Here is a 25,025-nt window from a genome sequence, read left to right as displayed (position 1 = left end):
TCTGTTCACGCAGTGGTCTTTCCAAGAGCTACCCATGACGTACGAGGTCATGATCACGGAAGCATGCAAAAGGCATCTTTCTTGGTGGATGGTCTCCCCACTAGTTACTCAGGGCAGATCTTTCATGCAACCCCCTCCGGTAGCCACAGTGACGACAGACGCCTCCCTGATTAGGGGGGGGGGGCATTATCTGGGCAGGACAGTCCAAGGCACGTGGCAACCTCACGAGTACCATCTGCATATAAATTTCCTGGAAATGAGAGCCGTGCTCCTGGCATTGCAAGCCCTTCAAGGCTCTCTTCCTCCTGGGACCATTGCTATTCAAACGGACAACATGTCAGTGGTGTGATACATCCAACAAGCAAGACGGAACCAGGTCCTACTCCCTATGTTGAGAAGCACTCAGGCTTTGGCAGTGGGCAATTTCCTCCCAACGCTTTCTGATTGCGACGCACATCCCTGGGAGATCCAACATAATAGCAGACAGGCTCAGCAGAGCTATTCTAATGCCTCATGATTCATCTCTGAATCAGGATATTGCAAATCTTGTTTTTCACAAATGGGAACAGCCCTGCTGCAATCTCTTTGCCACCCCTTCAATAGCAAATGCAGCAACTTCTTCTCCCTCTTCTGGGTCACACACCCAGAGACACTCTAGCCCATGATTGGCCCCACGGACTTCTTTATGCCTTTCCTCCATTCCCTCTGATACCCAAACCTATACAGAAAGCAATATCGTTGGGTTGCAAAATGATCCTCATTGCTTCCTACTGGCCTCGACAGATATGGTTTCCATTCCTGCACCATTACCTTCTCGATCAACCTTGGACTCTGGACCCAATTCCAGACCTCCTGGTTCATCAGTCAGGTGGGTTGCATCAATCCCTAAAAACCCTCCAGCTCACAGCTTGGTTACTCCACTTCCAACCTTAGCCAGGCTTCCCAGCATTTCCCCAGCAGTCCGTGACATTATCATGTCCTCTCACAAGTCTACAACGAGGAAAACTTATGCTAGAAAATGGAAACGTTTTTCTTGTTGGGCAGAGACTAGGGATGTGGATCCCTTCTCAGACCCAGTCCACAAAATCTTGGAATTCCTAGCTCTGCTGTTTCATTCCGGGTCCGCTGCTTCTACGATCAGGATACAAATGGCGTCCATTTCTAACTTTCATGTTGGTTTTTCAAACTCTAACATTATGTCTCATAAGCTATGTAAAGCTTTTTTGAGAGGGGCAACTCTTCTTAGACCTCCAGTGAGAGATCCCCCTCCTCCTTGGGACCTTAATTTAGTCCTAACCTCCTTAATTCTTCCCCCTTTCAAACCAGTAGCTTCGTGTTCTATTAAGTTTCTATCTTGGAAGACACTCTTTCTGGTAGCTATTACTTCAGCCAAACGTGTCTCCGAACTTCAGGCACTATGTGTTCATCCTCCTTACTTGGTTTTTCATAAGGACAGGGTTGCTCTGAGGACTAATCCCTCATTTCTCCCTAAAGTCTGCTCAGAAAGTAACTTAAACCAATCTATAGATCTTCCTGTGTTTTTCCCTAATCATACCAACAAGGCAGAATACAAACTGCACCAATTGGATGTTCATAGGCAATTGCGCTTTTACCTGCACAGAACTAAAGAAGTAAGGAAATCGGACCAACTATTCCTCTCTTACACTTTGGGCAAACATGGTCTCCCAGTTTCCAGTGTAACCTTGTTCAGATGGTTGTCACACACTATTACTTTCATTTATCATTTAAGGAACAAACAGTTACCTATTAAACCGAAAGGTCATTCTACTAGGGCCTTGGCCACCTCTGTAGCCTTCCAATCTAGGTTGCCCATGGATTGTATCTGTGCAGCTGCCACGTGGGCAAACCCTCATACCTTTATTTCTCATTACAAGCTGGATATGGTCTCCAGGAGCAGAGCTGACTTTGGTTCCACTGTTCTGAAGAGTCTGTTCCACTGAGCCCCCCAGGATGTTAGGTGCTAGGGACGCTGTCCCAACCAGCAAGAACGAAGGCGAGATAGACAACTTAACATAAAGAAGTTATGTACCTACCATAACGTTCCATGTTAGTTGTCTTCATCTCGCCTTCCTTCTTGCGTCCCACCCTCCATCCCCTTGTCCTGTTGGATCGAGAGGAGTTTTTTGTTCTGTTTCTCTGGCTGTGTGTTCTCTTGTAACCTTTTTTGAACTAAGAGAATATGGCAGGTATAGTCAACTGGTTCTTGACTGAATTATCATGTTGTTATGTCTGGGGTTAGCTATTTCAAACGAGATCTGGGTAGCTATCGCTAGGCATTATGGGATAAGGGGTAGCCTCGAGCCAGTAAACAGCTCTCGAGCTATTGAAGATGGCCGAGTCGGAGCCGAGGATCGGCTCCGATCCCAACCAGCAAGAAGGAAGGTGAGATGAAGACAACTAACATGGAACGTTATGGTAGGTACATAACTTATTTTTTCTTGTGCTGCTTAAGAACCGTGTCTTTCCTGATACCCACCATACTGTCTTTAATTGTCTACAAGCTGGCGGTACTTATTTTTAGGACTAAAACTAAACTTTTTTTGTAAAACTAGTTATTTTAGCATTGATAAAATAGAAGAGCTTACTAAAAAAACAGATATAATGAATAAGAAAAATATATTACTTTAAAAACACCAACAAACAAGTGGTATAAATAAGAACTGCATAAAATTTAAACAAGTCATTTTTAAAATCAGTAGTGCACTATATAGTTGGCATTGCAAGGAAATAATTGCCCTTACAAGGGCGGGGAAGGCAGTAAAAGTGTGGATTTGGGTGTCATAATGCATCTAGAAAGCAGTTATTTCTGTGTAATTCCCTTACTGTCAGCATTAGTGTTTGTACAAAGGCATGGATTAAATGTTCACCTTATTCTTATTGTTTGCATGAGCCTCTCTTCATAAGGCAGTTATCAAACATTTGTTAATATCCCTTGTTTCAGTGCGTGTATGTTTTTGTATTTTTCATAAACCAAACAGTTGCAAGCTTGTGCCATAAAGTAGTAAGTTATTTTACTAAAAATTAGTCAGTTAGTCCAGCACTTAAATCTACAGATTTGGCTGCATTTTTTCCAGATGGGGAAAGGAGTCTTAATGACAGAAAAAAAAAAAAAAAAACTTTGTATGCTTTAGCTCAGCACCTGTTTCAGACTAGACAGCAGACATGTTCTGACCAACTGTACTTGCAAATAGACAGGATCATTAAGAAGCATAAAACTGATGGTGGGATAGAGGTAGGCCTCGCCCATCTTACAAAAGTCCTTGACTGGATAAGACATTTATTTAAGCCATGCTCCAAAATATTTGATACAGTAATAGAGAGGATTTCCACCAGCCGGACATGCCACCAAGTCAGTCTACATCATTATATTACATTACCACATGTCTGAAAAGTAGGCGGAGGAGTGTGGAAACTAGAGCTCGGTCAGGCCGCTGGCTACACTGAATAGCAATGGTGAGTCAAATTCCTGCTCCATGTTCTGGAAAACAGGCTCTGCCACAAATAGTTGTACATTGTTAGACTATTGTAATGCAGTGCAGTGCAAAGAACCTGTAGCATGTATGCAAAGCATACTCTGTTGTTCCATGATACCCATTTGAACAAAGCTGATTATGACCTCAAAGGAATAAGGGTAGCTGCTGTTGCACAGTGGCTGGGGTTCTTTAAGCAGTGCATGTACCCAGAGGGGAATCATGAATATAGTGTACTGCAGGGCTATGCATGTAGGCAACGCAGATAATATGGCAGAAGACACCTATTCTAAGTTGTGGATTGGCTAGAAGGCTGGATAATTCAAAATGTATATTATACCCCTAGATATAGAAATAAGGTTGTCAGACTGAGTAACATTGGGAGTGAGCATATGAGTAACCAGTGACAGGGGCAGTGGGCTCAAGATTGAAGAAGTAGGTAGTCAGATGGTAGGCCTGTTGGCTGTTGAGAATAGCACATGGGAAGAAAGTAGTCCTGCACCATTATAAATGATGACCTAAGTATCAGCTAAGTCATTATGGCTGTATTATTGACAGCCATACAAGTGGTGTGTGTGTGTGTGTGTGTGTGTGTGTGTGTGTGTGTGTGTGTGTGTGTGTGTGTGTGTGTTAGAGCACATACTTGAAGTATACTGTATGAACACTGAAGTGAGTATGCTTGCTGCTTCTCACTAACGATTCAGTAGACTTGGGGTGGGGCAGAGAGGCATTTGGAAAGTGTCAAAATACATGCGTACCCACTATACTATCATATATGCCAGCAGCAGTGTACACAATGGAGTGATAGACTGACTACTGTTAGAGTTAATGCAGCAGAGGAGAACTGTGCAGTTTGACAGTGTGTTAAGATTGAATATGCAAGGAAGAACTATACTAATGGGTGGTTTGTGGATAGAGATATCCATTTATAAAACAACCAGTATAATATACCTTTAAAACCTACACTAGGGGCACAGTGGCATCCAAGGGGGTCTATATTATGTTATCGAAGTTTTACAGCTTCGAACGCCATATCGTCAAACCCATAATTTGGAAGTTGCAAAACTTCGAAAACATTAGGAAAAAAGAAAACACTTACCTGATGGTTGTAAGCGGGGAGGCAAGCTCCCCTGCACCCCCCCCCCCGCTTTTTAAATATATCAACTACTACAATGCAGTACAGTGCGGAAAGGGAAGATTTCCCTTTACTACAGTGTAGTGCGATCTCGGAGTTGGTATATTTAAAGAGTGGGGGGTGTGGGGTGCTTGCCCCCTGCTTACAACCGTCAGGTAACTTTTTTTCTTATATTATTATTATTTTTTTTTTTTACGTATTTGAAGTTTTACAGCTTCGAACACATGGGTTCGACCATACAGTGGGAGGACAGATTTCCTACCAAGTATTTTCAAGTATTTGGTATAACAAATACAATACAGAAACCAGGTGTAAAGGCTGAGCATGCACACTACTCTGGCAGATTTAATAAATAGGCAAGTCTGGGTAGATGTGATATACAGAGCAAATCTCAAGAATGGACTAAATCTAATCACTTATCCATTTCGCACACCATTAGCAGTAAGTTTGGAATTTCTAACTAAGATAGATAAGGAACAGCACTGGCATTTTCTTGTGTAATTCCTGAAAAGAAAATACTTCAAAGTTCTGGCAGACAAGGTGATAGAATAAAACCTGGAGAGAGACGAAAATCTGAATAGGTAACAAGAAGAGAGAACAGGAGAGATGGGATAGTTGAAAGGAGAGAATGAAAACAAAAGTAATGTCTGAGGCCCAAGAAATAAGGAGAATATCTAAAAATTGATACAGAGAGTCAAATGAGATAATAAAAGAATTAAAAAGGATAATAGGAGAAGATCCTGAAAAAGTACAGGGACAGATGAAAAAAATGCTGAATAGCAAAACTGCTAAGCAGCAGTCCTACTACGGTTATTGATTTTTGACAATAATTAAAAAAAATACAAAAACATTAGTGTGTAGGCTCAGGTAACAACAAACACAGGCAATGATAAAAATGAAAGAGCAATTCACAGGGGAAAATGAAAAGGAAACCTAGAATAATAAATAAAATATTGGAGGGCTGTTATAGACCACTATACAGGAAGAATGACAGATGCAAGAAAGGGAGATTAAAGTGTACCTTAAGCGATTACAGCTGGCAAAGTTAACAGAAGATGAATGTCCTCTATTCAGGTGGGTGAGGTTAAGGAGGCTATAATATATCACAATTTCAATTATTTTACTTTTGAGGGGCAGTATTGTTTACAAGCAAGATGTGTGACAGTGGGGGCAAGGATGGCCCCCAACTATACCAATTTGGTTATGGCCTATTGGGAAACATATATTCTTCCAAGGGTACATGGCTGGAACAAGGTGAGCGGTTATTATCATTTTATTGATGATTTGTTTTTTGTTTGGAAAGGAAATGTGGTTAATTTAAGTTTATTTGTGGATACATTGAACAATAGTACTCATTTTTTGCATTTTTCGTATGCTTGGAATTCATCCAATATTTGTTTTTTGGATTTGGAAGTATTTAAACATGAAGTAACTTCTAAGTTGGGTTCAGTTATTAATTTTACAAATGTGTCTGGCAATGCCTTTTTACATTATTCCAGCATGTATCCATCGTATGTGAAGTACAACATTATTAAATGGTGTTGCAAATTATAAAAGTTTTCACAAAAATACAGAATGTTCTTCATCTCACATTGCTGCAGTCATAACCTGTGGGTAGTCCGCTGTCCTCGGTCGGCCCGAATACCAAAGTGTTAGGCTGGCGTCGGTCATGGTCGCTCAGATCTGACGTCAGAACGCCATGGTATTAAAGCGCATGACCGACGTCATATCCTCAGTCTTTCTTGCCGCATGGTCCGTAGCAGAAGCAGCGTTTGCAAGTGCTGTTCGGCGTTCTGAAATTTTCATATTCTGAGTTTCAGACCGAAAACCAAGTTGGGCTAAGTACCCCGTTGGGGAATATTTTTGTTTTTTCTTGCCTCAGTTAATTCCGGATGTCAGAAAAAGTGAATAATTGTATTTCTTGTGGGAAACAGATACCGCATAGGGATTACCACTCTCTCTGTATTCCTTGTTTGGGGCCTGAGCACGACGTAGTCGGGTGTCGCTTTTGTGCTAGATTTAATAAGCGCACCATTAAATGTAGGTTAGATTGCGCTAGGCTTGTCTTCGGTAAGCGGTGTAATTACAATATGCCGTCGGATCCTCCGACGCCCACTACCGCTAAGAAGCGCAAGGAAAAATCGTTAAAGTCCAAGCAGGATGAGTCGTCTGTTCCGGACGCCGGTTCTTTAGAAACTACGGTGGAATCTGTAGATCCAGCCGAGGTTTCAGCTGAGTCTCAGGGGGAGCCGTTAATTTTGCAAGATGTGGCCTCTCAGGAGTCGGGTCAGGCTGAGGGGGCCTCTCAGGTTGCTGTACTCCCTTCTTTGCATAAGGTGATTAGGCCTTCCCCTTCTGTCTCTAAGGTACCCTCCAAGGTCAGGCCTGGTTTGTCTTCCTCTGGTGTCAGTCCTAGTTCTGCAGGTTCTGTACCTAAAAAACACATGCTAAAAATGGCAGAAGATTTGATTTCCTTAATCAGGGGTTCTATGCCCCCTCCAGATAAGAGGCCTAGGGTGGAGCCAGAGGTGGAAAGTTTGGAACATGCTTCAGATTACTCAGAGTCTTCGGCTGAAGACATTCAGGATTTTCCTCCTTATTCTGATTCAGAAGCTGAGGATTCCAGTCCTTCTGCTTCTCCTCCAGAGGATTTTTCTTTTTCAGAAACCCTGCATTCTATGAGGGAGCATTTTAAATGGGAAGGTCAGGATTTCTCAGATTCCCGAAAGAGGCTTAGGGAATTTTTGTTTTTACCACAACATCGGCCCTTGGCTATACCTCCTGTTTTGGATGTTGTTCAGGATGTTTTCTCTGAGGCTTCCCTTAATCCAGACTCTTTGCCTCCTGCGCCAGTTAAACCAGATAGGTATTACAGAGTGCCAGAGGCGCATAAATATCTGTATAAGAGCCCAAGGGCTGACCCAGAAATTATTAGCCAGGGACCTAAGGGTGTCAGGGCTTCTGTTGTAAAGAATCCAGTTCCTATGGATAAAGATTCTAGAGCTTTGGATAGGTGGGGTAAAAAAGTGTATACCTCTTCCACTCTAGCAATGAGGGCTTTGAATTGCCAGTTTCATATGTTGAAGTACCAGAATTTTCTCCTTACTCAGTTAAAATCTAAGGTAGATGCTTTGGCAGAGGGCATAGAGTGTAAGGAATTACAGGATTTGGTTCATGCCTCTGATCAGGTGGGTAAGCATTCTTTGCAGTGTGGTTTCGATGCTTTACAGGCTTCTTCCAGGGTGGCTGCCACTGGATCAGTTATTCGTAGGCACGCCTGGCTTAAGGATCAGAACTTGTCAGAGCACGTTAAAGCTCGAATTTTGGATGCTCCTCTGCAGTCTGAAGTTTTGTTTGGTTCTCCTGTGGAGTCAGTCTTAAAGAAAATGGAAGACAAAGCTAAGTCTATGCAGACTGTTAAGGATTTTTTGCAGGTGCAGCCCCTAAGTTTAGCAGAAATTGGCCTACTAAGGGATGGGCTTACCCTTCTTCTGATTTACAGTCTAGGGGCAGATCTAGGCGTGGTAGGGGCAGAGCTCAGGGTTCTTTCAGGCCTAGAACGTGGAGTTCCCCTGCACAATCTACAGGTGAGGGCAGGGGCCAGTCCTTTCGTAAACAGACCCAATGACCTGCATCTTCAGCTGCCAGATCCTGCCTGTCTGGCAGCTCCTCTGGGAGGAAAGTTGGCACTCTTCAGGCAAAACTGGCTTTTAGTCACCCAGGACAAATGGGTGTTGGACATTATAGACCGAGGCTACAAGTTTTATTTCCACACATTGCCTCCTTTCAAAGGCATGCCAGACGTTCCTCCTCAGCAAAGGGTGGAGGCTCACAAACAGATTTCTTTACTTCTTCAAATGGGGGCTATACAGCAGGTCCCTCTGTCAGAAGTGGGCCTAGGATTTTATTCTCGCCTGTTTCTTGTTCCAAAGAAAGGAAACACTTGGAGGCCAATTTTGGATTTATCTATCCTCAACACATACCTGGACATTCCAAAATTCAAAATGTTGACTTTGCAACAGCTTCTGCCTCTATTGGGCAAAGACCACTGGATGGTAACTCTGGATCTCAAAGAGGCTTATCTTCATATTCCTATCAGGCCCAGTTGCAGGAGATTCCTGCGTTTTCGGGCTGGGACTTTACATTATCAGTTCTCTGCATTGCCCTTTGGCTTATCTACTGTGCCCAGGGTATTCACAAAGGTTCTGGCTCCGGTGATAGCCTTCTTAAGGTTAAGAGGAATACAAATTTATCCTTATTTGGACGACTGCCTGATTCTTGCTCAAGACAAAAACAAGCTACTTCACCATCTACAGTATGTTATGGCAGTGTTAAGATGCCTAGGGTATTCTGTGAACGAAACAAAGTCCAGTCTAGTACCCTCTCAGGACATGTGCTTTCTGGGTGTGAGACTGAATACAGCCTCCCAGATGGCTTTTTTGACCCCGGACAAGCAAAGAAATCTTACACTTTACTTCCAACAATTGTCTCTATGGTCCAGGCTGACTGCAAGGACAGTCCTTCAAGCCTTGGGGTTCATGGCATCTTGTATTCTGGTGCTTCCCAATGCCAAACTGCATATGAGGAAGCTACAATGGTATCTCAAGGGTGTATGGACGCAACACTGCCACGATCTGGACACTGTCATTCGGATAATACCTTGCATTCAAAAGGAATTTTTGTGGTGGGCTCAGGAATGTCACCTAAACAAGGGACTCTCTGTGACCCGACCAGAGGCGAGTCAGATCTTAACGACAGATGCCTCAGACAAGGCTTGGGGAGCACACCTCAATGGAAAATGGGTTCAAGACACGTGGCCTGCCAGACTGCAACATTTACATATCAACTTGAAGGAGATGTTAGCAGTCCAATTTGCATTGATGGCTTTCAAGGATCTACTTCACCCAGGACAAGTGCTGATTCAAACAGACAACACAACTGTCATGTGGTACATCAACAAGCAAGGGGGAACCCATTCGTACCCTCTTTGCAGGCAAGCTATGATTTTGTGGGAGACTGCTCTCAGTTTGCACCTCACTCTTCAGGCAAGGTTTCTGCCAGGAGCACAGAACTCCTTAGCAGATGTTTTGAGCAGACAGATGGTGGATCCCCACGAGTGGAAGTTGGATCCTCATGTATTTCAACAGTTGACAGTGTTATGGGGGACTCCAGACATAGATCTGTTCGCTTCTCCACTAAATTTCCAGTTGCCAAAGTTTTGCACAAAGATGTTTCATCCAAAAGCTTGGAAAGTGGATGCTCTATCATTCAGTTGGAACAATCTTCACATCTATGCCTTTCCTCCTCTGCCTCTCCTTCCCAAGGTGCTCTTGAAAGTCAGACAGGACAAGCCCTCCATGATTCTAATAGCTCCAGATTGGCCACGGCAGCACTGGTACCCTCTGCTGAGGAGTTTAGTACGGGAGCCTCCTTGGCCTTTGCCATCAATTCCACACCTTTTGTCTCAGACAGGCAATCATTTCCTCAATGTCAGGATACAGTCCCTGCATCTGACAGCCTGGCATATTCTGTTCTAGACCCTGGAGGTTCGCAGCTTCCTCAACAAGTTTTGAATGTCATTTTGGAGGCCAGAAGGCCTAGTACAAGGAAAGTTTATGCTGATAAATGGAGGAGATTTTTTATTTGGAGCAAAGCAAAGAGCTTTGATGTTTCCAGGCCTAATTTGAGTGTTTCCCTTCAATATCTTACAGAATTATTAGACAAGGGTTTGTCTTTCTCCTCTGTAAAAGTTCATGCTGCAGCCATTTCTGCTAACTATGACTGTGACCCACCATTATTCTCTCATCCTTTGTTTAAGCAATTCCTTAGAGGGGCAAAGAACATAAGACCCCCGCGTAGAGCTCCTACTCCTTCCTGGGATCTCAATTTTGTGTTGGAAAAACTTACTTTACCTCCTTTTGAACCTGCAGCTACATCTGAGTTGAAGTTTTTGTCTTGGAAGACTGCTTTTTTGTTGGCCATTACGTCTGCTAGAAGGGTATCTGAATTACAGGCTCTAATGGCAGTTGAACCCTTCCTGATTTTTCATAAGGATAGGGTATCTCTGTGTACTAACCCTACTTTTATGCCTAAAGTGGTTTCAAATGTGGCCTTGAACCAATCTATTCATTTGCCTACTTGTTATGCTGATCCCCAAAATAAAGGGGAGAAAATTTTGCACACTTTGGATATTCACAGGCAGTTGCGTTATTATTTGAGCAGGACTAATTGATTCGGACAGTCTCAACAGTTATTTGTTTCTTTTGCTTTGGGCTCTCAGGGGAAACCTGTTTCAAAACAAACTATTTCTAAGTGGATTGGCCATTGTATTGCCTTTTGTTATTCTCATCATGGTAAGGAGATTCCGGCTGGAATCAGACCTCATTCCACTAGGGCTACTGCCACTTCTACTGCTTTTTAAGGGGTAGCTACTAAAGATATTTTGGAAGCAGCTACTTGGAGTTCAGTGCACACTTTTTCTAAACATTACCATCTCCCTCTTTATTCCAAATCTAGGGCTGGGTTTGCCACTGCAGTCTTACAGGGCATGTTAGCAGCTCCCAATGCTTTATGATTTTGCCAACCTCCCTTTACCTTTGCTTTGGGATTCTACCCACAGGTTATGACTGCAGCAATGTGAGATGAAGAACATAGTACAGTTTTGTACCTACCATAAATGTAGATGTTCAAGATCCACATTGCTGCAGTCCAATCCCTCCCTCATTCCCTCTGTAGTTTGTAGTGGTTGTATGGTTTGGGTTGTAAATATTGTTTGTACATGGGTTTTGGAGGTTTTTCTGTTTTTGGCTATGGCCTTTCTTTTTAAGGCCTTCTGACATCTGGGGCAAGAAAGACTGAGGATATGACGTCGGTCATGCGCTTTAATACCATGGCGTTCTGACGTCAGATCTGAGCGACCATGACCGACGCCAGCCTAACACTTTGGTATTCGGGCCGACCGAGGACAGCGGACTACCCACAGGTTATGACTGCAGCAATGTGGATCTTCGAACATCTACATTTATGGTAGGTACAAAACTGTACTTTTTGAAAAATATAAATGAAGTTTTATATTAATACATATATATTGTATTCCATATTATTATATTTATAATACATTTTTATGGCCATTTCTCTTGCTTGGTTGTATGCAGAAATTAGAGTTTCATGAGTGCTTTTTATGGGTTTTTTTTAAGAGAGCATTTTTATTAATTGAACAATTTAGTGAAGTTTTGTGATTGGTGCAAACTAATTGATGTGTGTATATTATTTGATTTGTGTCTTAGTTTTTTGTTCTGATGAAAGCTTCTGTGTAAGGCCAAAAGCGCTAAACAGTTGTGAGATTAAATTCTTTTTTTCATCTTCCAGTGGTATCCGTTTTTCAATCACGGTGATTTTGTTTGTTTCAGGCTATAAGATATCTTAAAATAGGGAAAATATCTGGATTTGATAGTTTACCAATTTAAGTTTGAAAAAGAAAAGCAAAGAAGTATAGGTCATTAGAACATAGCTAAAATTATTTAATTTTATTTAAAAAGAGAAGTACCAGAGTCTTTCTACGTCCATCCAACTCAAGAGCATGACTTCTTTAGTTGCAGTGATAGTAGTAGTAGTGTTGAAAGAGAAAAAAGATATGTATCATCCAGGCTTATACAGGTCACTATCAATCCTTAATCATGACTGTAAGGTTTTCATGGTAAAAATTGCTAACAAAAATAAGTGTAGAGAAATAAGAATTGAGCGACTTATGTTTGTAGAAGGAAGACAAACATTTGACAATGTTATTGATCTAAAGAGATGCAGAGATTAAAGTATTTTGACACAGTTAAGTTTGGGATTTCTAGTTAAAATCTTACAAGATTTCAGTTTCTCAAAGAAGTGGATAAAATTAATTTTCAATATATAATGGCACCTCAGTCAGAATTAAATATGGTAATAAGACTGTTGTGAGGGGTAGAACTATCAAAGGGGACTAGGTAGGGTCACCCGCTTTTCCCAGTCTTGTTTTGATTTTTACCTTGAGCCTTTAGCTAAAGAAATAAGAATATCAGATTTAATGGGTTACAGTTAGTGGGGATTAAATGAAGAGACTGTGCTTTTTTGCAGACAACCTAATCACGTATATAATACAACCAGAGATAGAGATACCAAGTGCATTTCATATTTTAGTTAACTACAGAAAGATAGAAGGATATAAAATAAATATGCCCAAGACTAAAGCAATAATTGTAAATTATGTGCCTACCTGTGACTTAATACAAATATTTTTTCTGCTGTGGGCACATGACAGAATGAAATATTTAGGTATTTGGCTATGAGAAATACCCAGTAGGCTGTATGAGAGATGTAGGAAGAAATAAAAGAAAAAGTACTAACTAAAGTGGAGGTTAATGTTTATGGAGATGGACAGTAAGATCTAAGCTACTAAAATGTATGTGGTACCTCCGATACTGTATGTGGTATGATCATACTTTTTTACTCCTAAGAAAGACATCTAGTATAGTATTAACAAAGAAGTAAATGTGTTTATGTGGGATAGAAAAAGATCTCAATTAAATGGAAGTATTAAAAATTCCCAGTATAACCGAAGTGGGAGGACTAGCATTACCAGATTTGAGGAGATGGTATCAAGTAATGTAACTAAGACAAATATTTGCTACAGGATGATACATACAAGGAAAATGGAAAACAGTGAAATTATGTAAGGGAAAACTATAGCATGGGGAGAAATCAGAAATTTGTGGAATAATGGAAAGAGAGGAAGTAGAACATTTGTACTACATTAAGAAAACATTAACATTATTACTAAATAAGAGACAAATTAAAAAGTGGAAAAGACAAATATTGCCTGTTGGATGTGACCTAGGAGTGAGAATACAGTGGAGGTCAGAAAATATGGAACATTTGTGCAGAAGGAGATATAAGGAGCCTAGATTTTGGGAGCAGATAAGTCAAGATGAAGTTTAAACGTAAACCAACGACCAACAAGTTGCTTCACTACAATTCTCCGCACCAGTTCAAGAAGAGTTTTTTGTGTATGAACAGTTGTTAAATCCACTTCAGCACGTATGAATGAATGAATGAATGCAAAAAAAGATTTTCACAGTTTTAATTAAGCGCTTTTCGTCGCTCCCACATAAAGCGACTTCTTCAGATTAAAACTTCACATGCAAAATGAACAGAATAAAAGGTGTTTCATTAATTGCAGTAATGTCATGTGATACAATTAACCAGTTAGGTTCTACATCTCATTTCCAACTAACTAAGCAATATGCTGATCTACACTTTATAATTACTGCAAGGTAAATGAAGATGAAGTTTAGTTGGAATGGGATGAAATCAGATGCATTTTAATCTGACTGCAAGAAAACAATTCTTATAAAGGGAGCTAGTCAAAGCAGAGAGGACAAGAGTAAAACAAGCACACCAATGAGATACCAAGCCAGAACTGCTGCAATACATTTTAGATGCCTAATTAGGGCTAACAAAAGGGAAAAGTTAATCTCAAGGGCATATTCTGGATTGGGAAAATAAACTCCATGGAAAAATTTGCCATATAGGAAAGAACTGTACAGAAGACTAGGGAAAGAGTATACAGGCAAACAGTGGTGTGATGTATGATGTTCATCGTGTTACCCTGCTGCAGTCATCACACTTGGGTTATCCTGTCGTCAGGCGGTCCCGCAGTCAGCCTGAATTCCAAAGTCTTGGTCCGGCATTGGTTGCTGTCGCTTCTTCCCTGACGTCAGTGTGCCAGGGGTATATGAGGCATCCAACGCCATTTTCTTTAGTCTTTCTTGCCGCGCGGTGCCCGAAGCAGAAGCAGTTCGCAAGTGCTGGTCGGCCAACACCTGAGATTTTCAAATCGAATTTCAGTCCGAAGTCTTCAAAGCTAAGTACCCTGTTGGGGAACCTTTTCTTGCCTCAGTCCGATGTTAGAAAAAGTTAACAATTGCATTTCTTGTGGGAAGCAAATACCTCATAAGGACTTTCATTCTTATTGTATACCTTGCCTAGGCCCAGACCATGATGTCACTGGTTGTCGGTTTTGTGCTAGGTTCAATAAGCGAACTATAAAGCGACGCTTTGATTTCGCACGACACTACTTCGGTAGGAAATTTAATTACACTATGCTGTCGGAACAACCGACTACCGGCGTGCATAAAAAATGCAAAGATAAAGACAGGCAGCCTAGATCCAAGCCAGACTCCGAGGCCTCGGCTGAGCTGGTCGCCGGTTCTCCGGTTTTCAGTGAGGCACCTACGCAGCCCCTGATGACCGCAGAATTGGAACCCTAGACCACTTCGGATTCTCAAGCAGAGAGTTCTAGGCCGACGCAGCCATTTTCTTTAGGCCCTACCGACAACATTGCAGAAGGAGAAGCCGGTGCTGCAGAAACACCTTCTGTTACAGAAGGTGTCTTCAGACCGACTACTCTCACCATAAAATCTTATGTTAAGCTTAAGACTCCTCTAAAACCAAAAAAGACTGCACATCAGTCTCCAATTCAAGGCCCCATGCCCAAGAAACAGATGCTTAAAATGGCTGAAGATTTGATTTCTTTAATCAGAGGTTCCCAACCCCCCCCCCAGACAAAAGAACTAGACAAGAGGAGGATTATGCCTCCTCTGATCAAGTGTCTATTTCCTCAGGCTCCTCTGAGGAACAGGATTACTCCTTTCCCAAAAAAGAAAAAAGCAGTGGGAGAATTCAATGCACAAAATCCACTTGTAATTCCAAAATGAATGCTTTATTCAGTATTGCGTTTTCGTCCAAAAGACTTCATCAGATAAAGTACCATTCTTAAAATCAAAGCATTTTATACATAATTGTATTATTGTTAACCAATCATGTTTCACTTCCAATTAGAATGACAGCCCAAGTAAATTTCAACATTGTGTCTCGTGCTGGTTGATACATTCATGTTCATTCTGTTTAAAAAGTTCCGCTATCTTAATAAAATATTTACTTAAAATAAGAATTTATTATTTAAAAACATTTAAATTCATTTGTTAGTTTGTTAAAATTGTATAATATCATTCAAAGGTATTTATATTTGTTTTAACAGTTCAAAAAGTATAATCTAAAATTCCCTTACTTTTTTCCTATTTGCAGTAGAATACTGCCATCTACTGACCTTATTTATTATAGTTTGTAAGGTTATATTTTAGCAGCTTTTAACTTTAAAAGTGGCAGAATGGAAATATTTTCATTCAAGCCTGGGGGTCTGTTGGCTTCCAGGGCCAGTTGCCACCATAATTCTTTGAAACCAATGTTTTCCTCCCAGGGACCCCCTCTTATATCAATTTTAACTTGATCTAACACAAAGAATCTGTATTTATATTCTTTGCAGACAAGTGAATGCTTAAAAAGGGCATTGGTTTCCTTGCATTTTTTGATTTCATAGGTATGTTCATAAATCCTCTTTTTTAAGGAACGCTCTGTCTTACCCACATAGTAAGAAGAACATTCCATACAAATTGCAAGGTATACCAATCCCTTAGACTCACAGTTAAAATATCCTTTACTGTGTAGCCAAATATTTCTGCTGTCCAAGTAAATTTTTTCTTGGTTAGTTATATATTCACATTGTCTGCATTTTCCACATTTGTATGCACCTATTTTTCCAGGATTACCCCTTTTACCTTTATACCTTAAGTTCCCTTTTTCTAATAAATTTTTTATGTTGGTTGAGTTCTTAAACACCACCTTTGGGTTGAAATCAAGTAATCCATCCAAATCCGTAAAGGCTTTAAACTTTTCCCATTCATTTTGAAACAAGTCTTTTACTTTACTGTTGAGAGCATTGTATTCAAGTATGAGTGCTTGTTGATAATTATCTTTCTTTTCTGGAATATTTTTATATTACTCCTTTCCCCCTTATGAAGATTCTGATGCTGAAGATTCCATTCCCTCAGCTTCTCCCCCTGAAGACTATTCCTTTGGGGAAACCTTACATACCATGAGGGAACATTTCCACTGGGAAGGTCAGGACTACTCTGACTCAAATTTACTCCCCCAGCACAGACCACTTGCTATCCCTCCAGTTTTAGACATTGTGGATAATGTTTACTTAGAATCTAGTCTAAATCCAGATTCTCTGCCTCCTGCTCCAGCCAAACCAGATAGATATTATAAAGTGCCTGACTCACACAAATTCCTTTACAAAAGCCCTCTGGCTGACCCAGGGTCCCAAAGGGGCTAAGGCTTCTATGTCTAAAAATCCTGTACCCTCTGAAAGGGACTCCAGAGCACTAGATAGGTGGGGGAAGAAGGTTTACACCTCAGCTACTCTAGCTATGAGAGCACTAAATTGTCAATTTCACATGCTGAAATACCAGCAATTCCTAATGTCTCAAATAAAACAAAAGATGAGCACGCACCCTCAACAGTCTGAATTCAAAGAAATGCAGGATCTGTTGCATGCAGCTGAACAGGTGGGCAAACATACTTTACAATGTGGATTTGATTCCTTGGATGCTTCCTGTAGAGCAGCTGTTACTGGGTCTGTTATACGTAGGCATGCTTGGTTAAAGGAACAAACTCTGCCTGATCATGTTAAAGCAAAGTTGCTAGATGCACCCTTATAGCAGGATGTCTTATTTGGGGTTAAAGCAGAAGAGGTTTTAAAGAAAATGGAGGATAAGGCAAAATCTATGCAGACGGTCAAAGATTTATTACAGGTACAACCCCCACGCTTCAGCAGAAATTGGCCAGCAAAAAACTGGTCCTTTCCAGCTTCTGGCAGACCATAGAGGGGTAAATACAGACGCCCAAGGGGCAGAGGACAAGCACAAATCCCTTACAAACCTCGCCAATGGGGCACTGCAACACAGAAGAGAGGAGAAGACAGGTCCCAAACTACTAGAAGACAAACACAATGACTTAAACCTCAAACTGCCAAGCAAAAATCTCTTGGCAGCTCCCTTGGGAGGAAAATTAGCATTTTGTATAGACAACTGGCGCATCGTCACAAAGGACAAATGGGTCCTAGACATTATCTCACAAGGATACAGATTCCATTTCCACACCTTGCCAAGGATAAAAGGAATGCCAAACTTGCCACAAAATCAATGGGCAGAGGCACAAAAACAAATTACAGCTCTCATGGACATGAGAGCCATTCAACTGGTACCTACACAGGAGCAAGGCCAAGGATTTTACTCAAGGCTCTTTCTAGTCTCCAGAAGGGACAATGCTTGGAGACCCATTCTGGACCTTTCAATTCTAAACACCTTCTTGCAAGTACACAAATTCAAGATGCTAACACTACAGCAGCTTCTTCCCATGTTGGGCAAGAAAGCTTGGCTAGTAATGTTGGACCTCAAGGAGGCATACCTGCATGTCCCTATCAGACAAAATTGCAGGAGATACCTCTGTTTCATTGCAGGTTCAACCCATTACCAATTCTCTGCACTGCCCTTTGGCTTATCTACTGAACCCAGGGTCTTCACAAAATGCCTGGCACCAGTAATTGCATACTGCAAACAAAGAGGAATTCAAATATACCCATACCTGGACGACTGCCTCATCCAAGCAGAAAGCAAGGACATTCTCTTACAACATCTGACTTTAGTAAAACACCTTCTAAGTTGCCTAGGCTACACAATAAACGAAAATAAATCAAAACTAGTGCCTTCACAAAATATGACATTCCTGGGTGCCAGCTTGAATACAATGGCCCAAACAAACAAGGGGGTACACACTCCTACCCTCTAGGCAGGCAAGCAATGACCTTGTGGAACACAGCACTGGCTTACCAAGTTCAATTACAAGCTCAATTCCTGCCAGGAAAAAAGATCACATTGGCAGACGACCTAAGCAGAAACATCATGGATCCCCACGAGTGGAAACTGGATCCACAAGTATTTGCAATGATAACTCAAAAATGGGGGCGCCCAGACATAGACCTGCTTGCCAACCCCCAAAACCATCAGCTTTCAAAATTTTGCACAAGGACATTTCACCATCAAGCTTGGAAAGTGGACGCACTCTCATTCAGTTGGAAAATGCTGACAGTATATGCCTTTCCTCCATTGCCCCTTCTCACAAAGGTGCTGCTGAAAGTCAGGATGGAGAGACCTCAAATGATACTCATTGCCCCGGACTGGCCATGCCAGCACTGGTACCCACTACTAAGGAACATGGCCCAGGGCCCACTATGGATTTTACCACAAATTCCTCATCTACTCACACAGCTAGGCAGTCAGATTCTACACAGCCAGCTCAAAACCTTAAATTTGGCTGCATGGCACATCACCTAAGCAACCAGCCAGCCCCTCTTTCACAAGCTGTTATGGATGTCATTCTGGAGGCCAGGAGGCCCAGCACCAGGAAAGCCTACTCAGACAAATGGAAAAGATTTTGCACCTGGAACCAAGCTAAAGGCCAAAATACCCTTCAGCCGGACATGCCTCAGATTCTACAATATTTAACTGAGATGTTACACAAAGGACTTTCTTTTTCATCTATTAAAATCCACGCCTCAGCTATTTCAGCTCACTACAACACGGATCCTCCCTTATTTTCACATCCACTTCTAAGGCAGTATCTCAGGGGGGCAAAAAACATTAGGCCTCCCAGGAGAGCGCCAACACCAACTTGGGACCTAAATTTTGTTCTGGAAAAACTTACGCTGCCACCTTTTGAGCCAGCTTTCTCAGCTGACTTAAAGTTTATATCATGGAAGACTGCCCTGCTGCAAGCAATTACTTCAGCCAGAAGAGTCTCAGAGCTACAGGCACTAATGGCAGTAGAGCCTTTCCTCATTTTTCATCAAGACAGAGTTTCTCTACGAACTAACCCCTCCTTTATGCCAAAGGTGGTATCCAGTGTGGCTCTAAATCAAACCATCCACTTAACCACCTTCTTTCCAAATCCACAGAACAAAGGAGAAAGACTCCTGCATTCCTTGGACATTCACAGGCAACTACATTACTACTTGGATAAAACTAAGGCTTTCAGAAAATCTGACCAACTTTTTGTATCCTCTGCTACGGCATCACAAGGAAAGGCTATCTCAAAACAGACCATTTCCATGTGGATAGGGCATTGCATACGTGTTTGCTACACCCATCATGGAAAACCAGTTCCTGCTAGCATAAGGCCCCACTCCACCAGGGCAGCAGCTGCATCTACAGCCTTCCTCGGGGGGGTGCCAACCAAGGATATTCTGGAAGCTGCAACTTGGAGTTCAGTACACACCTTCACCAAACACTATCACTTACCACTTTACTCTAAGACTAGAGCTGGCTTCGCCACTGCAGTTTTGCAGGGCCTTCTAGCCTCCTCTAACCCTGTTTGACTCCACCTCCCACCCTTAGCTTTGGGATTCTACCCAAGTGTGATGACTGCAGCAGGGTAACATGATGAACATAGTACAGTTTTGTACCTACCATAAATGTAGATGTTCGAGTGTATACCCTGCTGCAGTCCAGGTTACCCTCCCTCCATCCCCTCTGACCTAACTAAAACCTTTTCAATACCTTAAAATCTGATGCAACCTTTGTGGTATTTGCTTATAGCTGGAGGGATGTTTTGTTTGTGCTAAGCTTTTATTATTGGTACTATCTACTGACCATCTTTTGGGGGGGCACCTGACATCTGGGGCAAGAAAGACTGAAGAAAATGGCGTTGGATGCCTCTTATATACCCCTGGCGCACTGGCGTCAGGGAAGAAGCGACAGCAACCGACGCTGGACCAAGACTTTGGAATTCAGGCCGACTGCGGGACTGCCTGACGACAGGATAACCCAAGTGTGATGACTGCAGCAGGGTATACACTCGAACATCTACATTTATGGTAGGTACAAAACTTTACTTTTAGCCCCTAGGTTTGCAACAAAGGCTGGGAAATTAAGGATATTCATGTAGAAATGCTTGCATAAGTATTTTTATGCCCTGTCTAAGCCTCAAAAAATATTTCTCTGAACTAATGGGTTACATTGGAGGTGTGGTAAAGGATAAAGAAGTAATTTGGGAGCATATTTTCTGGGGAAGTGAATGCTTAAGTCAGTACATTCAGAAACTAGTTAGAGATATACTAGGTAGAGAAATACGGGGAGAAGAACAACAGGAATTAAGGAAGTCATGCTGTTAAATCGGATGGATATAGAAAGGGCAAAGCATGTAAAGGCTTTAATTTTGATAGTTATGGTAGTATTGGCAAAGGTTATTACAAAAATGGAGGTCTAGAGAGAACCCAAAATTAAAAGATTTAAAAGCCATTATCAGGGAAATTAAAAAGAATCAGTTGAAGATAATAAGAACCATAATGTAATGATAAATGGTCTAAGTGGACCCACTCCCAAAATGAAAATGGAAATGCAGGGATTAATTGAAGAAAAAGAGAAAAAATCATTTGGAGAGACTAGGAGAAATAGGAAGAAAGGAACATATACAATCCTGTATTTGAACTCTGTCTGTATAGTTTATTCAAACAATTTACAAAATATAGCAATAGGCTGACGGAATAAAATATGCTTGATATTGGAATAGAATGGTGTGAGAGATTATTTAAGAGAATACAACACTGGTATTTATACAAATGAAAATAGATGAGAAAAGATGATTTAAAGTGTTGTTAAAAACAAATAAAGATTGTAACCATAGTAGACAGAGACATTTGTGAAGGGATAAAGATGATTAACAGTGCTGAAGCCTGGTCACTCGTGAAATGTGTTTGAGGAATGCAGTTTTAACTTGTATGGCATAGTTTTACAGTAATAGGTTTTGAAAAAGTAATGCACCTGAATATGTCTGGCTTCACCTTGTGTCCACAACAGAGATGTTCAAAAACCTCTGTTTAATTATTTCCAAGGTAAGTGGACATACATCGATGATGAGTGTTGTCCTTGTACTTGTGCAGAAATGCATATAATCTCCAGTTTATCTGTTAATACATTTTAAAAGCCAAAGGTCTGCCATCTCTTTGTAATATATCATCCGCTTTGTATAGGAGCAGTGGTTGTTTTATGAAGCTAAATATGTGCATGCATGCTTGCATATTATATGAAATCACCCCTTTTTGACTCCATTCTGAAATGAAGACAAAGGTTGTGTCTGCTTTAAATGCTCAAGAATATTGAATTTTTTAAGATTTTCTAGACTTGACTAAACTGTCTCATGTTTGTGTTTTTCAGCTTTTACCATCATGATTGTGTTAGCATTAATCCGAATTGGCAAAGGCCAAGGAGATGGCGACCCACCTGTAGCCAAGCTGTCTGGAATCCCCAATCTCTTTGGTGTGTGTGTTTATTCCTTTATGTGCCAGCACTCTCTGCCATCTGTGGTTACACCCATCTCCTCTAAGAAGCACATTAACAAGCTCTTTTTGCTGGATTACTTCTTCATCCTTGGCTTTTACCTTCTGCTGAGCTTCACAGCCATATTTTGCTTCAAGAGCAGTTCTATTATGGACATGTACACTCTGAATTTTACCAACTGTGACATTATTAAAATTGCCTTCTTTCGATACTTTCTTGGACTTTTTCCTGTATTTACAATTAGCACAAACTTCCCAATTATTGCTGTAACCCTCAGGAACAACTGGAAGACCCTTTTCCACAGAGAGGGTGGGACCTATCCCTGGCTGGTGGATCGTATTATCTTTCCTCTCATAACTCTCATCCCTCCCGTTATCATTGCATTTACCACCCACAATTTAGAGATGCTTGTGGGCATTACAGGTGCATATGCAGGCACAGGCATCCAGTACATCATACCTGCATTCTTGGTCTTCTGTAGCCGCAAGGATATGCGCCTCATATTTGGCAGTCATTTTGTCAACAAACATCGTTCTCCCTTCAAGCATACATTCTGGGTATTTTTTGTATTTCTGTGGGCCGTCTTCTGCCTTATGTTTGTGACTGCTAATATAATCCTTACTGAAACCAAACACTAACAGAAAAACATCACAGTTGTGGTTATTTAAAGTGTTCACAATGGCTTTTAGGAGAAACTGTACTTCTGCTATATATTAAGGTTATTTATGACCATTTTCAGAAGTGGAGACCTGGGTTCACTACTAAGAAGGTTATTCACCCGTTAATTGCTGAATAAAGCCAAATAGTCCACCTTTTTGTCAGGAAGGTCAGATATCAATTTAAAATTATTAAATACCACGTGGAATATGACATAAGGCACAGTGTCTTGCAGGTATAGGTCTAATTATACATTATTTATTGGATTAAAGATTGTGGCATCACAGCTTTTCAGCAGCACTTTATTTGTAATAGAGGATCTAAACATCTGTGAGTAGCAGGAACACAGAATTGTTCCATTATGTCCTTGTAAATGTTAATTTCTCCATTGCCTGTACACTTGTCTCGGATATCTCAAAAATGTCTTTCTTTTATAGATAATTCTTTTAAACTACTGCTTTTTGTTTGCATTTGCCTGCCTTGTAGGCTGAAACCCATGTCTGCAAGTCTCAAACTTGAGTGGATATTTTTGTGTGCCTACAGATCTTTCTACAATATTTTAATATTGGATTTGTAGGAAATGTAATATGATAAGCTGCATATAGATAATCACTTCTAAAATAATTTATTAACACCTTTTTTCAGTTTGTTTTCATTATGGAGATAAGAATGCTGGATGGAAAAAGTTATTGATCATGTGAACACATTTTATGGTTGATCACAGTTGTAATGTAATGGTGCTAGAAGAATTCACAATCCTTTCAATTGACACAGTAGTCCATTTTGCGCAAAGCTACAGGCAGCTGATTACCAAAAGGGGCTATCTCTTCCTATCATTGCCTGACCTGTTTGTTAATACTAGTCTGATTCTTCTACAAACCTCCCTTAGTAACAGCCACATTTGAGATGAATAACCTAGATGGAAAAACAAATTGGAAGCATCCCAAGTTTGCATTTGCCTGTGATTATTTTAAGCCTGACAGTCAGCTGGAGGCATTTACACATGCTTGCCTTACTGGCCTTTTTATCACTTAGCACCCAGCTGGTCTTGTAGTCAGTGGAATAGTTAAATAGTGTGACTGTCAGCGAGCATTGCTTCCCTCAGCGAACCCTTCCCTCTTCTTATTCAGCAGTTTGATTTCTAATCTTGAATTTCCTCTAAGAACTTCCAGAACTGTTTAAAATTGCTGTGAGGAAGAAGTAATGCAACTTACTGGAACATAAACTTTACACCCCCCACCCCCCGTCTGTGTATTACCATCTCTGCACACTTATAGCTAACCTCCAGGCTCTTATGATTCAATGTGTAGTCCCTAAATATACTATTATTTCTTGATTTGTAACTAGCAATAATCTTGACAACAGTAAGATGTGTTTTTGTTTTAATATTATCTGCTACTTAGCAGCTTTTATTTGCACACTGCAAGGAAAACAATAATGATCAATTCTAACTGAGATTGTGTCTGAAATACCATGTCAGTGCTCTGACCAGAGCTATGGACTCAAAGAATTGGACTTCGAGTTCTGAAATGTAGATTTTCTTCTGATCTAGCCTATCCTTCAGATTATTAGATAATGTCGATTGTAAGTAATTTGTGGTGCATTGTTAACTTATTATGTTATGCAAGATGGAAGGACTTGTATAGGCTGTTTGACATAGTTATGGTGCATTGTTGGGAAATACTGCATTTTACTTCGAAGGCACTACAAATGCTGGCCTTACAGGTCATGTATCATATCTTAGAGAGCTGTAATGCAGACTGCCTTTGATCCCTGTCCTCATAAAATCACACAAGCTTTTCAGCTGTTTCTTCCCCTGTGTGTGGCTAGATACAGGTTTCCCTCCATCCTTTGTTCAGTTGTATAGGGCTATTTTTCAGGCACCACAGTTGATGGTACTTCTGCTACCAATAAATTGTGACCTGATTAAATTTGTTTGTTTGCGTCTTTCGGCTTTTCCCGGTTAGGGGTCGCCACAATGGATCTCCAGTCCACTAATGATTGGCAGTAGATTTTTACGTGCTGGCTTGCCGGGCCTAATGCACAACCTTGAAGGAAGGAATGCCCATTCACGCATGTCACCACACAGAAGATGCTCTAACGGAGAATCGAACAGGCGTCTAACTGTGAGACGACAATGCTACCGCAGCACCACCACCGCAGTATGATACTAATATATAAATAATCCATTTTTTTACTGATTTCACCCTGCAGATGCTCTCTCTGGCAGAAGTTTTCCTCAGCTCCTTCTGGACTGGTCTCCTAATTAAAGTCATAATGTTTCCCATCTCTTGAATTAACTAGTTTCTGCAGCCGTGTAACATTTATTTTACATTAGCACTGTGTGGTCTCCAGTCAGAGTCAATGCCTTATAGTCATGCAGAACTGCTTCCTCTAAAAATAATATGCCTCCAGGAAACAGTGCCTTTAGTAGCAGCCATATAGTTCAGTGAAGGAAGACGTCTGAGAAACGTGCTC

General features: G+C 41.1%; 1 protein-coding gene across 1 annotated transcript in view; it reads left to right on the top strand.

The window, feature by feature from the left end:
* TMEM104 (transmembrane protein 104) overlaps positions 1 to 23,186 on the top strand; it is a 1,389,603-nt gene extending 1,366,417 nt beyond the window's left edge. Inside the window, exon 10 of the mRNA XM_044085161.1 lies at positions 21,768 to 23,186. Coding sequence (XP_043941096.1) covers positions 21,768 to 22,528 — 761 coding nt within the window. The 3' untranslated portion in view covers positions 22,529 to 23,186. The remainder of the gene's footprint in view (positions 1 to 21,767) is intronic.
* Positions 23,187 to 25,025: the final 1,839 nt, after the last annotated feature.

This window comes from Protopterus annectens, chromosome 10.part0 (genome assembly GCF_019279795.1).
Source record: "Protopterus annectens isolate FY-2018-M chromosome 10.part0, PAN1.0, whole genome shotgun sequence".
NCBI lineage: Eukaryota > Metazoa > Chordata > Ceratodontiformes > Protopteridae > Protopterus > Protopterus annectens.
Note: the sequence above shows the minus strand (reverse complement) of the source record. Positions and strands in the feature narration are given on the sequence as shown.